This window comes from Ursus arctos, unplaced genomic scaffold (genome assembly GCF_023065955.2).
Source record: "Ursus arctos isolate Adak ecotype North America unplaced genomic scaffold, UrsArc2.0 scaffold_20, whole genome shotgun sequence".
Taxonomy (NCBI): Eukaryota; Metazoa; Chordata; class Mammalia; order Carnivora; family Ursidae; genus Ursus; species Ursus arctos.
In genome coordinates, this window is record NW_026622875.1 from 21,419,692 (window position 1) to 21,436,118 (window position 16,427).

Below are 16,427 nucleotides of genomic sequence, written 5' to 3' on the forward strand. Positions count from 1 at the left end.
GCCCTCCTCTAATCTGCACTTTCTCTTTCCACAGCTCCAGTTACTCATGGTCAGAAAGCAGATGGTCTTCCTTCTGAGGAATCATCAGCAGGTCAATAGTAGCCTAATGCTACTGCGTCATTCCCCTCACTTCGTCTCCTCCCGCAGGTTTTGTCATCGTACATCATCACAAGAAGAAGAGCGAGTACGGTACAGTAAGATATCTGAGAGAGAGAGACCACATTCACATAATTTTTGTTACAGTGTACTGTCCTAAGTATTCCAGTTCACTACGAGTTATTATTGTTAATCTCCTACTGTGCCTATTTATAAATTAAACTCTCGTAGGTATGTTTGCATAGGAAAAAAAACCCTAGTATATATAGGGTTTGGTCCTATCTGCAGCTTCAGGCATCCACTGGGGGTCTTGGAACATGTCCCCCATGCATAAGAGAAAACTACTGTGCTTAGGTCAAAGACGACATATGACATCATAAAAGTTCTTGAACTCTGTGCAAATCACTGAGCAAATGGACACAAGGGTAGGTGGCTTAAGACAGTGCTCCTGGTTGTCACTTAGGTCAGGCCAGTTATTTAATGAGAAAAGTAAAGCAAGCTGTGAGCAGTACAGCATTTAGGGGTAAGTAGATGTGGACAAGTGGAGGGGACACAAACCACAAACACTCTACCTGTCTTTCTGGCTCTCAGTGCTTCAAGTATGTCAGCAGCAGCCATTTCTCCCAGGACATTGTTTCCGAGGTCAATTTCCCTTAAGTGAGCGGAGTATGTGATCAGGCTGGCCAAAGAAAATGACAAATCAAAATGGCATTGTACCAAGCATGGTTACTCAAAGAAACTCAATCCACTTATTTTGGAGTCTGATCTCTCTTCTTAGGTCCTCAACACTCTCTTTGACCCCCTTCCAAAGATGATGCACTGACCCAATTTGAAATTGAATCCAGTATTTTCCAATTTAATCCCTAGTTTGGATGCCTCTCCTAAGTAAGACTTTTAGTTGCCTTAAATCTTCCATTCATCTATTTATTCAGAAGATATGGTGTAGTATTGTGCAGGGATTCCCAGCCTTTTAGATTTCACACACCAGTAAGATGTCAAAAAGCTTGGGGGGACTGGCTTGACAACTCTTAGTATGTCAAATAACAATTCTCATCTAGCAACACTATAAAAGAACAAATACTTTTACACAAAATTAGAAAGGGCATAGTCTCAAAATAAAGGATAGCTTTTAAAATTAAGTAAGCTTAGCTTTATGAAAAATGAACACTCCAACTATCTTCTTTTTCTAATCTCTTTGAGGATTATTGAAAATTTCTTCATGTCCTAGCACTGGCCTACCAACTGGTCTTTGAGAATCTCTGGCATCATGACTGGACATGGAATCTGGGTGAAGGCCTGGGCTCCTGGTCAGCTTCTACCTCCTGTCAACTGTGTAATCATGGGCAGGCCATGTGCCCTCTTGGGTCTCATCTTCCTCATCTGTAACATTGGCCCCCAAATTGGCTTTTCTATTTCATACGGTTGTGGTGAAAACAGAATGAAGCAGTTCCTATGAAAGTATCTTGCAAAATGCAGTACCAATAATGTTATTATATTGAGTGCATGCTGACTAAATGCATATGATATGTCTAACATTGCAGAGATGAAAGGAATTTAACACATGGCCTCTGCTCTGAAAGAAATTATCATATGACTTTCAATAAAACAATTTTGAGTCCTTACTATGCACTGGAGATGTGAAATCTCAGTTAAGACCAGTAGTAAATACAAGGTCATTCTCCCTGTACGCACTTTCTGTTGATTCAGCACCTAGCATTCAAGGGTGGGGCTCAATGGTTCTGCCAGACTCTCCCTCTCAAAGGTCTTGCTCCCAAGGAAATAGCCTATCTAATCAGGACTTGTCTGGCTTTGGCTTCCTGAACTGCCTGTCTGTGTCCCATTCCTTCAGATAAGATGGGTGAGAGCAGGGATGCTTGAGGAAGCAGGGGTTCTAGAAGGAGAAGGGAGAGTGTTGAAGACAAACTTCCCAACTCGACAATTCTACATCTAAGTCTGATTTCAGAGGCGATGGATTCAATCACTACACTACACAGCCTCACATGAGCTAAGGTTTTGTGGAGCATTCACTATGCATCAGATGTGATCAGGGCCACCCACATGCTTAAGCACTCGTGCCTAGCACAAATGGGCCCTCCAAAGGTGTGAGTGCGGCTGAAATCTGCCAAGCTTTGTTTGTCAAGTTCTGGGACCTGAAGCTTTACCTAGAAAGGGTAACCTCCTCTGGCTCACTGGCCAGAGGTGATGAGTCTTTTAATTTATCTGTCCGGAGGGGTTCTTTTTCTAATTTGTATAGAGGTGCTAGCTGGAGTCCTATGCACTACATATAGCACATACATACATGATCTAATTTAACCCTATAACAATCTCTTGAGTTAGACACTATTATTATCCCCATTTTTACAAATGAGGAAACTGAGTTATAGAGAAGTTACTATAAAAATACATATAGGTTAAAAGTAAAAGGACAAAAACAGATATACCATGCTAATATTAATCCAAAGAAAGCTGAAGTAGCTATATTAATATTCATCAAAGTATATTTCAGAGAAGGGAACATTACCAGAGATAAGAGAAAAATATTACTGGGGATTTCATAATGATAATAAGGGTCAATTCATCAAGTGACTTAATCTTAAATGTTTTGCACCTAACAATGGATCTTAAAAATATATGAAGCAAGGGGCACCTGGTGGCTCAGTTGGTTGAACGTCCGACCCTTGATTTTGGCTCAGTCATGATCTAGGGGTCCTGGGATCGAGCCCCACACTGGGCTCCACACTCAGCAGGGAGTCTGCTTGAGATTCTCTCTCTCCCTCTGCCCCTCTCCCCTGCTTGCATGCTCCCCTCACCCCCTTGCTCTTTTTCTGTCTAAAAAATAAATAAAATAAATCTTTTTAAAAAACCATAAAGCAAAACTGATTAAACTGCAAGGAGATACAAAGTCACAATTATCCCTCTTTCAATAATTGACAGAACAAGGAAACAGAAAATTTGTAAAGATATAGAAAACCATAATAATGCTGCCAACCAACTGGACCTAACTGACATTTCTTAACGTTCCATCCCAAAATAGCAGAATATACATTCTTCTCAAGTGCACATGGAACATTTACCAAGACGGATCATAATCTGGACCATAAAACAAGTATGTTCTCTAATCACAGCATAATTTCATTAGAAATCAACCAGAGAAAAATGGTTGAAAAATTTACAAATACGTGGAAACTAAACAGCACTCTTCTAAATAACCCATAGGTCAAAGGAATCAAAAGGGAAATTAGAAAATAGTTTGAATTGAATGACAATAAAAGTATGATGTCAAAATTTGCAGAATGTGATTAAAAAGTGCTTAGTGTTAATATAACCATTTACATTAGGAAAACAAAAAGTTTAAAATCAATAACTTAAGCTTTTACCCTAATAAACTAGAAAGAGAAGAGCATATTAAACCCAAGGTAAACATAATAAAGGAAATAATAAAAATGAGAGTATAAATCAATGAAATTGAAAAAATTAAAACAGAGATAACCAAAAGCAAGTTCTTTGAGAAGATCAATAAAATTGATAGAATTCTAATCACATTCATTGGGGAAAAAAAGAGAGAAAACAAATTATCAATATTAAGCACAAAAGAGGAGACATCACTACAGATCCTCCAGATAAGAAAAGGATGAGAAGGAAATATTATGAATAACTTTAAGACAATAAATTTGAAAACTCAGCCAAAATGAACAAATTGCTTGAAAGAAATAAACTACCAAATCTTAACACCCCCCCCTCCCAAAATAACCAGAATAGCCTTCTGTCTATTAAAGAAATTGAATTTGTAGTTAAAAAATCTTCCCCTAAAGAAAACTCCAGGTCCACATGTCTTCACTGGTGAATTCTACCAAATACTTAAAGATAAAATAATGCTAATTCTACCCAAGTTCTTTCATAAAATAGAAAACGAGGGAACTCTTCCTAACTCATTCTGTAAGGCCAAAATCACCTTGATCCCAATACCAGAGGAAAACATTATAAGAAAAGAAAAGTAGGGACCAATATCCCTGATAAACACAGATGTGAAAACCCTTAACAAAATGTTAGCAAAATACTAAAAGGATAATATATCAGCAATGTATTAAATCTAGCAATATATTAAAAGAGTAATAAAATGAAATTTATTACTATTATAAAAATAGCAGCCAAGCTATCCAAGTTGGAAATTCCCAATTTCCCTAAAGAAATATATTAGAAAAAGAATCTTTTTCTTCTAAAATAATAAATAGCCATCAATCAAACTCTCCAGTCTCAAATCTTAGCTCTGTTCTGTTGCCCTTGATTACCCTAAGGTGGTATAAGTACTGATGTCTAAGATGGTATAACCTGGAGCCCTTACTGAGCAAGCTTTCCTACAGTGCTGCAAATGCTCACTTGTGGTTTGGCCCACTGGGTATGGGATTCAGGAGAGCTGGACAAAGAGATGTCCAAGGTTGTAGCATAAATATGGCAAGGAAATATTCTGTTTTCCAGAAGCTTTTGAGAAAAGCTCTGTCTTTCTGCCTAAGTAGGTTGAGACAACTTTGTAATCAAAAACAAAACAGTGCTCACTTTTGAGTAGATGCCTTTCTTCCTTAGGTTACATAGTCACATAGCTGACTTCAGGGAAGAAAAATCTGGAGGTCATAACTCCTGCCTTTCCTTGGTTGCCAACTTCATTAAATGGGGTTTCTAGTGAGGTCTTTGGGGCCTCTTTCTGGGCTCATATACACCTGTCTGTCATGTCATTTTTATGAGTTCGGGCCTTTCCTTAAGATCACATACCAAGACCACGGTGGGTCACTGCTTCCCTCTCAGAACTGGAAAACCTCACTTGGCACTGTTAATAAATTGCAATCAAATCATTGTCCCTACGACTTAACCCAAGCACCTAGTTTTAGAGGTGAACGATTAAAACCTCTTTTCTACTCACCATGTTAAAATTTGAGTGAATTCCAATAAGCCATTTTCTCCTTCTTTCCCTTTTCCGTCTATGCCATTATCTGCCAAATACAATTTCACTAACCATGGGCCTGCTTCAGTCAAATCTTTGATTTTTTTCTTGATTCCTATAAGAAAATAATAGTATTTTATTATTTTTAGGCAATAGCTCCCCCATTTGCTACCAGCTAAGTTGATTTTATTTTTTAAGATTGTACTTATTTGACTTGTGTGAGTAGATGCATTTTGCAATATAGTGAAGGAAATACATACAATTTAAGAAGTCCTTTAAAAAAGCTCTTAGTACATCCTTTATTCTTTACAATAGCAAGCCCCAAATTGCTCTGTGTGAAAGGGAATCTCACTTAAGATTTAGATTGTTGGCTAAAGAGGAAAATCAATGTCTTTAGAAATTTCCTGGTAGAAATAAATGAGTTGTCCACTGATCCTGAGGAAGTCACAGTCCTTATCCAGGGATTCAGCTCTTTAAAAGAGCCTGCGAAGTTGTCAGATTTTTTGAGCTCTAGAAGGGCAAATTTGAAGGAGGAAGAACCATCTCGCATTTGCAGACTTCCCAACTGAGGTCAGTGGTCCTGGAGTCTGATTCACCCCTATTGGTCTATTCAGCTTTCATGAAGTTCAGTGACAGTGCTATGGCATGGCATACGTACACATTTAATTTATACCAGTTCAAGTTTAGGAGTTTGACAAAGAAAAAGACAGGAAGCGGATGGAGAAGGAGAAACCCCTGTGGACATAATGCCAGTTCATCCACTCAGTAAGTGTGAGGTGAGAGATCTGAATCTGGTCCCAAAGCCAGATGGCTTCCCCAAATCCTCCAAGTATTCGAAGTTGTATGCTTTGTGTGCAATATAATCCCTTAAACACTAGCTGACTACTTCATCTGGGGCTTAACTGACAAACAATGATCTATTCCAAAGCTGGCAAGAAACTGCACGGGACTTAGCCATCATAGACCTATACGTTTATTGTGTGGGCAGTTTAAGGGATTGTGAAGAATCACTGGGCTATACACTAATTTCGCCTAATAGGCTGACTTTCGAACCTAATCCCAAAGGGTAGACAGGACTCTTTTGTACTTGAATTCATTCAGCATTCAACAAATATTTTCGAGCTCTACTATATGCCAGGCACTGTCCTAGGTGCTGGGAACCTAACAGGGAACAAAAGAAACAAAACTTCCTGCCCTTCTTGAAGCTGACATGAAGAGAATGCTAACTGGTGTATGGGAAGAGCGAGAAAGAGAGAAGAGTCAATGATAACCAAGTATAAGTTTTCAAGTCATGAAAGAGAACTGACTTTTTAGGGAAAGGTGATAAATCTGGACTTTGGGCCATTCTAGTTTGCCAGTTTTCTTTTTTTTTTTTAAGTATGCTTTAAAAAGAGATTCGATTGGTTTCTTTGGTTACAAATCTAACCTGCTGGACTGCTGAATAAAATAGACAGGATTTATTTTCCTTCAAAACATAGTTGGAGGGAGGAAAACTAGTCCATCATTTAGTTTCATTGGGAATAAACCTAACTTGTCCAAATGTATTTGTTCTTACATCCAGGACATGGGAATGATGACAAATGACAGCTGTTATGAATAATTTGACAGTGCTAAGAGATTAGAACAGTATCTGGCATATTGTGGGTGTTTAATAACTATTGAATAAATGAATGAATCCGTGAATAATCGATGCAGGATGCAATCATATTGTGGAAACTTTCATCTCACTGTTCGTTGTTTTTCCATGTACAGTGTACCTAATACTGCCTTGAGACCATTCACGAACACGAATGGAATATGTCTTTTCTATTTATAAAATCTCGTTACAAGTATAAATCCCTTTGAAAAGGTTTTACTGCTCAGAATGATTAATGACGTGGACACTGATTGCACGTGGCACTCATTTCCTTTTGCCCCCTTTTTGCCAGAAAGCAGAGGTGATGACATAGGAGGCCAGTGGGGCTAAGGCCAAAGGCCACACTCCTGTGCAGCTGCCGAGCTCTGCAAGGAAAGAAACGGTTTTTGCCAGTCTACCCCTGCCACCCACCGAGTTAGCCAGCATAGCACAAATGTGTGCACTGGAGAGGAAGGGAGCGTCTGGTCTGTGATTGGCCTGGTACAACTTGCATCCCCATGGGGAGAAACAATCCAAATCTCCCTCCAACTGGTGGTAAGTAAGGTTGAAATGTCATCTTTGCCCATGAAAAATAACCAGTTTGGAAAGGGCAAGTCCAAACCATTCTGTAGAATTTAGTGAGCCACAGTGCCCTGTTAGATGGTAGGAAGGCTGATGCTGCTTAGTACAGGGATTTGCTGCTTTGGGCCTTCATCCAAAATTCAAACAGAACCAAATTCTTTCCTCTGAATGGAAAACAAATTCCTCAGAGTAAGGGTGAATACATGCTCAGCCCTGGTAACACTTGATCCACCCCAGCTGTATTCACCCCAACCTTTTACTTAATCTTAACATATCTTTAAAACAAAAACAAGCTCAATGACAATGACTACTTTTTTTTTTTTTAAGAGAGAGGGAGACACAGGGAGGGGCAGAGAGAATCTTAAGCAGGCTCCACACCCAGCGCAGAGCCAGACTTGGGGCCCAGTGTGGGGCTCTACCTCACAACCCTGAGATCAGGACCTGAGCCGAAATCAAGAGTCCAATGTTTAACTGACTGAGCTGCCCAGGCGTCCCGGTAGTCCCTGACTACTTTAATTGACTCCCCTGTCTCAGAGAACTTAGTTGTGCCTAAGGGGCAGGCTGGTGTAGAGAAAGCAGAATCTCTGGGTGTAAAATCTCTAAAAAATGCGGTGTGACTCCCCAGAAAGTCACTTAACTTCTCTGAACCCAAATTTCCTCATTGGTATAATAGAGGTCATAATACTTATTTCCCAGATGCATGTGAAGATCGACTGGGAAGCATGGTGAAATAAGGGTTGTGGAGGAACTTAGTACACAATAAATATTATTGCCTATCTTCTCAGCTTCATTTTTGGATATTGTAGGTCACTGAGACACTCGAATGAGAGCGCCCTGGGGAAGAACCTCCTTGTGTAAGCTCCCCTTCTGCCACTGCCTCCCGAGAATCAGATACATATTTCTGACAACTGCACACCTCCCCTAGAAGCCCCTCTATAGATCCATATGGACTCACGAAACCTTGTGTTTCTTCCCATTTTCTCTTTGGTTAGTTGCCAAGACCCCCCAGTTGTCCCTAACTTTAGAACCCTCTTACTACCCTCATTGAACCGGCTATCTGGACCTGTCAAATTTCCCTCCTAAATATATCTGGACTTTCTTTCTTTCTTTTTTTTTAAAGATTTTATTTATTTATTTGATGGAGAGAGAGAGACAGCCAGCAAGAGAGGGAACACAAGCAGGGGGAGTGGGAGAGGAAGAAGCAGGCTTCCAGCGGAAGAGCCCGATGTGGGGCTCGATCCCAGCACGCCGGGATCACGCCCTGAGCCGAAGGCAGACGCTTAATGACTGAGCCACCCAGGCGCCCCTGGACTATCTTCCTATCACCGCACTCTGCGTTCTGCCTTTTGTCTTGTCTGAGCTACTGTAATAGCCTCCAAACTGTTCTCCCAACATCCAGATGTCCTTCTTTCTAAGACATATTCTGCAATGCTGTCCAAGGTTCTTCTCAAAAATCCCATTCTCATCATGTCACTGTCTTGCTTCAGAGGAATCGTGGCTCCCACTTTGCGCACAGGAGAAAGCCTAACTCAACAGCATTCATGGCTTTGGGTCATGTGGGTCCACTGGCCTTTTCAGTTACACCTCTGCCACTCTCCCAATGACCACTCTGCAGTGAACGTCAAACTCCCCATACACGGCACAGTCTGGGCACTTTCACCCACGGAGCCTTTGCTCATGTGATCCCCTTTGCCTAGAATGCCCTCTCCTCCTCAGTTGATGAACCTCTTCTCAGTCCTTCCAGAGAAAGCCCTATTTCCTGTGTGGGCCAGCACTCACAGGTCAAGGGTAAATTTTCATGGAACCAGAAGTTACCCCGGAAAGATTCCTCATCTTCTCCCTCACTTTCTGGCCTCTCCTGGGACCCCCAGGACAGGTGTGCGTCACACATTCTGTTGGACATCAGATTATTCTGCTTAAGGACTACTCAAATGTTCAACTGTGAATGCCAGATCCTAGTAGGACCTTCTTCTTAGTTAGGTTGATTTTTTAAATACACTTGTTCAGGGGCGCCTGAGTAGCTCAGTCGGTTAAGCGTCTGCTTCAGCTCAGGTCATGATCCCAGGGTCCTCGAGCTCTCTGCTCAGTGGGGAGTCTGCTTCTCCCTCTCCTTCTGCCCTTCCCCCTGCTCATGCTTGTGCACTCTGTCTCTCTCTTTGCTCTCTCTCAAATAAATTTTAAAAAATAAAAACACTTGTTCAAAATAGCTTCTTTCCATCAACAAGAACATGTGTGATTTCCTGTGTAATTACCAGACATTTATAAACCAGAACAGAAACTCTGTTAGCTTGATTGCAGGACTTAAGGAAGCAAAGTGTAATTAGTGTTGGATGATTCACACTTTGGACTTTGGAACCTGTCCACAAAGGTTTCCACTGTTTGGCTATCACTCCAGGATAAAATCCCCAAGTAAAATAATCTCAGGATTATAATCGGTAACTTCCTGATTTGGAACTAATAAAGCTGTTTTGAAGATTACATCTTGTCTTTTGAACTTGACCCTTGCATTCCTTAATGCCATCGTATTCCTATGGACAATGGCTATGTTATAAACAATTCATGCCTTATCTGGGGAAGTGAATTTGGCACTTGGTGGCAGGGTACTGTAGCAAAGGTCTGATCCACCCCAACCTTGTGGACTGACCATTTTATGGTTGGATTTGGTTCCCAATATGTGTCTAAGTCACATATGGTCCTCCCGGTCCTAAATCCTTGAGAATTAAGACAATCCTAGGAACTGTGGTGTGGAGTTTGGGCTAGGAACAGAGTAGGCCCAGGTGACAGGATATGCCTGTCCTTGCTCAGTCTTTCAGGAACTTTTGGGGCCTTGAGGTGACATGGCAGGACTGGCTGAATGGGGCTCAGGGAAGCTGCAGATGACTATTCCTGATGACCTTTCAGTGACCTCCAGTGGTAAGCCATCTTCTGGCTCTTTATGGGCCTGACAGGCTTGTGACTGGGCATAGGCCAGGCCAGACATCACTCTCTTGAGTGTTAATCACCCTCCAGGACCAGGTTCCCCGATTCCCACAGACTCCTGGTATAGAGCCATGGGGCTCAGACATGGGCTAGACTGGATCTGGAAGAGACAGAGAAGCCGGAGGCGGAAACAGGCCTGGGCCGCCTCTGTTCTGTGGTCTCCCTGGCAGAGAAGAGGCATCTAGGAGCCTCACTCTGCCCTCTGATTTTCCTCACTGAGCAAAATTAAACAAGACTAGGCATTCTGATTTCCTTTTAATTCTAAAGCAGTGTTTCTCAAAGTGTGGATTCTGGGCTAATGGCATCAACACACTTGGGCACTTGATAGGAATGCAAGCTTTCCAGGCTTACCTCCACCCTACAGATCCAGCAGTCTGTGGGGCAGGGCCCAGCAATCCGCATTTTAATAAGCCTTCTCAGTGTTTCTGCTGCTGCTTGCGTCTGAGAACCACGGATCTAATGAATCTTCATGTTCGGTGCTGCTTTGAGGCAGGACTGGCTCGGACAAACAGATGTCTAAGTTCTGCAGGCATAGAAATGGGATACTTTTCCTCTTCTATCTACTTACAACTGGCTGCTAAATGTAAAATTGTCAGGTTCTTGTAATTACACATTTGAGGAGGAATAATAAAGGGTGTCAGGCTTCTGAATGGGGGTTTTGACTCATACAGTATTATGAGTTGAACTTTCCAAGCATCAGGCCAAAGCCTCCTGTCCACAAAGGGACAAGCATAAAAATAGTTTGGCTGTTTCCAATTGGGACCAAATGGAAACCATCTGGACTCCACCCTCAGGAGGTTGATATAAATCAGCTCAATCTGACCCTTTATTTTGAAACAAGTACAACTCTTCTACCAAAGACCAAATTCACCCCCAACCAAACACCTTATGACTGTGAAAGTAATTATCCAGTGTGGGAAGCTGTTTTTTAATTTGCTTTGTGAATTCTGGAAACGAAAATGGTCTGCTCTGACAATAAGCTATGAAATAAATATGTATTAGATACAGGCTTTTCCTATTGATTTGAGGCACAGGATCCCTGGGGAGACAAAAGACTTTAATGGCTCCCATTGTCTACTGGATTAAGTCCCAACTCTTGGCCTGACTCGCAAAGTCTTCCTTAATGTGACCCACTCTTTCTGCCAGGCCCACCCTCCCACGTCCTCTGGTTCCAGCTACATTTTGTAGGCTTGTGGGCTTGCATTGTGAAGCCCTCTCTTCCCTCTTCAATCCTTCCACCTGTAAATCCTGTCTTTCCACACTGTCAGCTTCTAGCTCATTCACAGAGGCTTCTCCCCAGTTCCATCCCTGGGGAAGAATGCCTTTCTCAGAACCCAGCGTCCATGTTTGGCCCTTGGCAGATGCTGCCTTGTGTGGCTATTTGATTTCCTAGGTGTGCATCCTGTTTATAAACAACACTCTGCACCCCTTGTTATGAGCTGAATTGTGTTCCCTCCCAAAATTCCTGTGTTGAAATCCTAACTCCCAGTTCCTCCGAATGTGACCTTATTTGGAAATAAGGTCATGGCACATGTGATCAGTTAAGATGAGGTCATACTGGACTAGACTGGGCCCCTAATCCAGTATAACTGATGTCCTTATAAAAAGCGAAAAATTGGACATAGACGCACACGGGGAGAACGCCTGGGGAACATGAGGGCAAAGGTCAGGGTGATGCATCTATATGCCAGGAAACACCAGACTGCCAGCAAACCACCAAAAGCTAGGAGAGAGGCAAGGAACAGACTGTCCCTCAGAACCTCCAGAAGGAACCAGCCCTGCCAACATCTTGATCTTGACTTCCAGGGTGGATCCAGGACTGTGACACAACATATTTCTGTTGCTGAAGGTCAAAAGAGGCAAGTCTGATATTTTTGTGCCAGGTTTTAACAGCTGAAAGGTATTATTGTGACCTGGACCTCAACATGGCTATTATTTAAAAGCTGAAGGATGAACAGTTGTATTCTCTTTTTGACTTTTCTCTCAAACTACCTACCTTCTATGGGGGTTTAACATCTCCAGGGCCTACATGGGGGTGGGGGTTTGGGGGTTTGGGGGGTGGCACACAGGTGGAGTTATTCGCTATACTCATGCTCTGCTATCCTTGCCAACTGAAGTTATGCATGATTTTGGCCTTTTGGTCTTCCTGCAATGTCAAGTTAATCGCACAGCATGGTACACACATTCAGTCTTTGTCCTACTGACCACTTTCTATTAGGTCTAGATGCAGAGTTAGAACTAGCGACCCAGGAGTCCTGTGCCCTCAGATGTCATCTGGCCCATTGTAAGGACTGTCCTCTGGACAGCCACCTGCCTTGGAGACACGGACCATCCTCATCCCCACAGGAACCCCAACTAACTCCTCTGAAAGGGTTTTTGGTTGAAAATATCCCCAAACAGTAACTGTCTAAAACAAATGATAACCTAGCATGGTTCTTCTTCTTCTTTTCTCTTTTAATAGATTTTTCCATAATCTACTAGCACTATCCAGTGGAAGGACTGCATTTATACCAGATGGCAGAGACAGGTCTGATAAATCGTCTTGCTTTACATTTTCAGTTGGCTTTTTAGATCATAGGAATTTGTATTTATCTAATTCAGAGAGATTTTACAGAGGAGATCCGAGGATAATTCAAGGACAGGAAAGAGACCACACCACACAAAAGCAGATTAAAATTGAGGAAGAAAAAGGCAAAGGGTAAAGAGCTACACCACGAGGGCCTGTGACCTTCCGCACATGAATTGTACAGATAAATAAAAATGGACTACCACAAAACACCACAAATTTAGGATAGCCTCCACAAAGAGATCTCCAAAGACTGTGCTCATGACACATCTAATGATCATCTTGTGCTGTGTCTTTAAAACCTCAACACGTTAGAGCTGGAGTGGGATTCAGGAAGCTGTGAGTGCAAATTCCTTGATTTGCAGAATAGGGTGCTGAGGCACGGGCAAGCGGGCAAGCGCTGGGTGGAGAAGCCAGCTTCCCTACACTGGGCTGTGAACGTTTAAGACTTGGATTGCTTCTCGGGGCACCCGGCTGGCTCAGTCAGAGGAGCGAGCAACCCTTAATCTTAGGGTCGTGAGTTTGAGCCTCACGTTGGGTGCAGAGATTACTTAAATATTTTTTAAAAAATAGACTTGGATAGCTTCTCATTTCATTTAACCCTGCTCAGAGGTTTTGGAGTTGGTGATTTCTTAAAATTGCCTCTAAAGGACTCTGTTTCTGATTCTAAGCAGTGAGGGTAGGAGAGAAGTCTCCAAGCGGAATTTATCAGGTCCTGTTGGCTGTTTACTGCAGAGATCTTCCCAAACCAGCCTACACCCCATAACCGATTTCGGCTTGCTGAATGTGCCAAAGACGAATTCCTCTGGTGGAGGTGGCTTCTTTCTCTCCACAGGAGTTCTTCTGTTTGGGGTAATTACTGTAGTAGCGGGAACGCAGAGCCCATCAAAGGGGGAAGTGATTTACAGACGAAGGAAGACAGGGATAGTTGAAGCAACAACCCAGTACCTTTTTTCCTCCGCTCCTTCCCTGCAGGGGTTTTCCCTGGAAGAGCTCCAGGTGACTTTGTAGTCTGGTTCAAAGTTGAACTTCCCCTCTGTTTGACTGTGTGGAAAAGAAAAAGGGGGAAAAAAGCCTGTTCAAAGTTGTATGAATGGGTCTTTTCACATTTTGCTATTGATTATTTCCTTCATTTTCTGTACACTTTGGGCAGAGCTATTTCTCTTAAGACGATTATCCGACCCATTGTCAAATCCCATTTGCTTCAGTTCAGTCCTGTCTTTTTCATGTTGCTCTCCTCAAAGGCTTAAGGAGAACATGCTACCAAGTAGGCCCTAAGTATCGTCCTAAAAGGCCTCATGTAAATGCTGTACGTTCCACAGCTGCCCTCTGTAAAAGTGGCTCCAAATCTCTGAGATTTGTAAGAATGTAGCAGAGAGGAACACATTTTTGGCATATTTAAAAATACATATTAGTATGTTATCACTTTAGAGTCATTCTAGACCCTTCCTTTCCTTTCTCTTGCACCCCACATCCCAAGCATCAGGAAATGGGACAGATGTGGAACTTGACCTCCTCTGCCACTGCCCTAGTCTCACTTGGGTAGACCCCTCTCACCTCCCACCACCTCTCACTGGATGACAACAGCCTCCCAACAGACCTCCCTGCCTGCCGCCCCCACCTCAGTCCATTTGCTACACAGATTGAGGGGGCCTTCTCAAACCTAAGCCCTAAATAAGTCCTAACTCCTCTGCTCCCTCCTTGCTACAAAGCCCTGATCCCTTGTCCCTGTTACCACTCAGGTACCCTGCTGCTCCTTGTGGAGAGGCCCTGGGGCCTTGGTGTAGGCTGCTCCCTCTGCCTGGCCAGCTCTGCATTGTTACAGTTCTGAGTGCTGAGAAATCTTGTTCGTACAGATGCGGATAGAATAGGGTTGCCAAGTTTAGCTCCCCTTGTCCCCCAAACATACAGGACACCGAGTTGAATTTAAATGTCAGATAAACAAAGAATAATTACATTAGTTAAGTATACCCCAACATTGCATGAAACATAATAAATTACATGTTTTTCATCTAAACTTCAAATTTAACTGGGTAATTCTAGAGGGAGTTTTATCACAGCAGTATGATTCAATTTTTTGAACTCCTGTGTGATAGGCGTTCAACATAGTGGTTGATCAATAGAAAAAAAAGATTTGTAATGATCTGTCCATTGATAACTTGATTAAAATCCTCTTTCAATTTTCTTAAAACCAAAAATCGGGAGCCACATGATATCTAAACACTGGCATGTTATTAGAGTCCATCACTTTCTTTCACGCTACCACTAATATTTTGAATTGTCTCTGTTTTTATACCGTAGGGAAGAAAGTGTCTGCTCTGATCCTGGATGTGAAAGAAGGCGTGCCTTTCTTTTGCCAAGTAGAATGATTGTGACCCAGGATGTTAACCACAAGTACTGGGACATTCTCAAAGTTCAGAATCAGGACATTTCTTTAAAACAATCCACACCCCCTGTAACACACCTACCCTCGGTTTTCATGTACTCTGTGTTTAGTGCGTTTGGGCTCTTACGAAATCCTGTAGACTAGGTGGCTTACGAACAGTGAAACATTTATTCCTCCCAGCTCTAGGGAAGTCCAAGATCCAGGCACCAGTAGATTTGGTGTCTGGTGAGAGCATCTTCCTGATTCACAGACGCCGGCTGTCTTCTCGTTATAACCTCACACGGCAGAAAGGGTGAAGGAGCTCTCTGGGCTCTCTTTTAAGAGAGCACTAATCCTGTTCAGGAGGGTTCTGCCCTGGGGTGCCTGGGTGGCTCACTAGTTAAGCGTCTGCCTTCGGCTCAGGTCATGATCTCAGGGTCCTGGGATCGAGCCCCGCATCAGGCTTCCTGCTCAGTGGGAAGCCTGCTTCTCCCTCTCCCGCCCCCCAGCTGGTGTTCCTTCTCTTGCTGTCTTTCTCTGTCCAATAAATAAATAAAATCTTTTAAAAAAAAGGAGGGCTCTGCCCGCATGACTTAATTACCTCCAAAGGCCCCATCTCCTAAAGCATCACCTTGGGGATTAGGACTTCAACATTTGAATTTTGAGGGGTGGGGGGACATAACATTCAGTCTGTATGTAGCACCCTTGTTTCAAGACAGGAGTTGTAAAGGACAGGGAGCAGGCTCGTTCCAGGGGTCTGGAAGAATGAGCACAGCTTGGTGTGGGTGCCGCAGCAGGTTCCTCCGCTCAAGAATCACATTTCGGGGGTGGCAGGGCTTGGGTTTAACACCCACCTGTGACCAGGAGAGGGCTGGTAATATTCTATAACTTTTTTCTTTTTTTTTAGATTTTATGTATTTATTTGAGAGAGAGAGAGCGAGAGAGCATGAGAGGGGGGAGGGTCAGAGGGACCCTCCTACTCCCTGCTGAGTAGGGAGCCGGATGTGGGACTCAGTCCCAGACTCTAGGATCACGACCTGAGCCAAGGCAGTTGCTTAACCAACTGAGCCACCCAGGCGCCGCCCCCCCCCTTTTTTCCCTCCTGTGCCTCTCTTCTCATTTGTGAGTATCGTGCTGACTAAGTGAAATCAAGATGGGAAAATGAAATTTGCCTGAGCAGAGGTCTATCAATCCAGCTTTGAAACAGAAGGTACTTTTACTCTGTACAGGTATGTATGTCACTGTTTTGGTGTACATGTTTGTATTCCTCGAATATTCATATGTTGAG

At 42.8% G+C, this 16,427-nt stretch overlaps 1 protein-coding gene across 1 annotated transcript in view; it reads right to left on the reverse strand.

Moving 5' to 3' along the window:
* LOC113254009 (uncharacterized) overlaps nt 1-16,427 on the reverse strand; it is a 46,789-nt gene that overhangs the window by 13,250 nt on the left and 17,112 nt on the right. The window contains exons 7-9 of the mRNA XM_048216262.2: nt 13,723-13,818; nt 5,012-5,147; nt 669-775 (exon numbers count right to left, since the gene is read on the reverse strand). Coding sequence (XP_048072219.2) covers nt 669-775; nt 5,012-5,147; nt 13,723-13,818 — 339 coding nt within the window. The remainder of the gene's footprint in view (nt 1-668; nt 776-5,011; nt 5,148-13,722; nt 13,819-16,427) is intronic.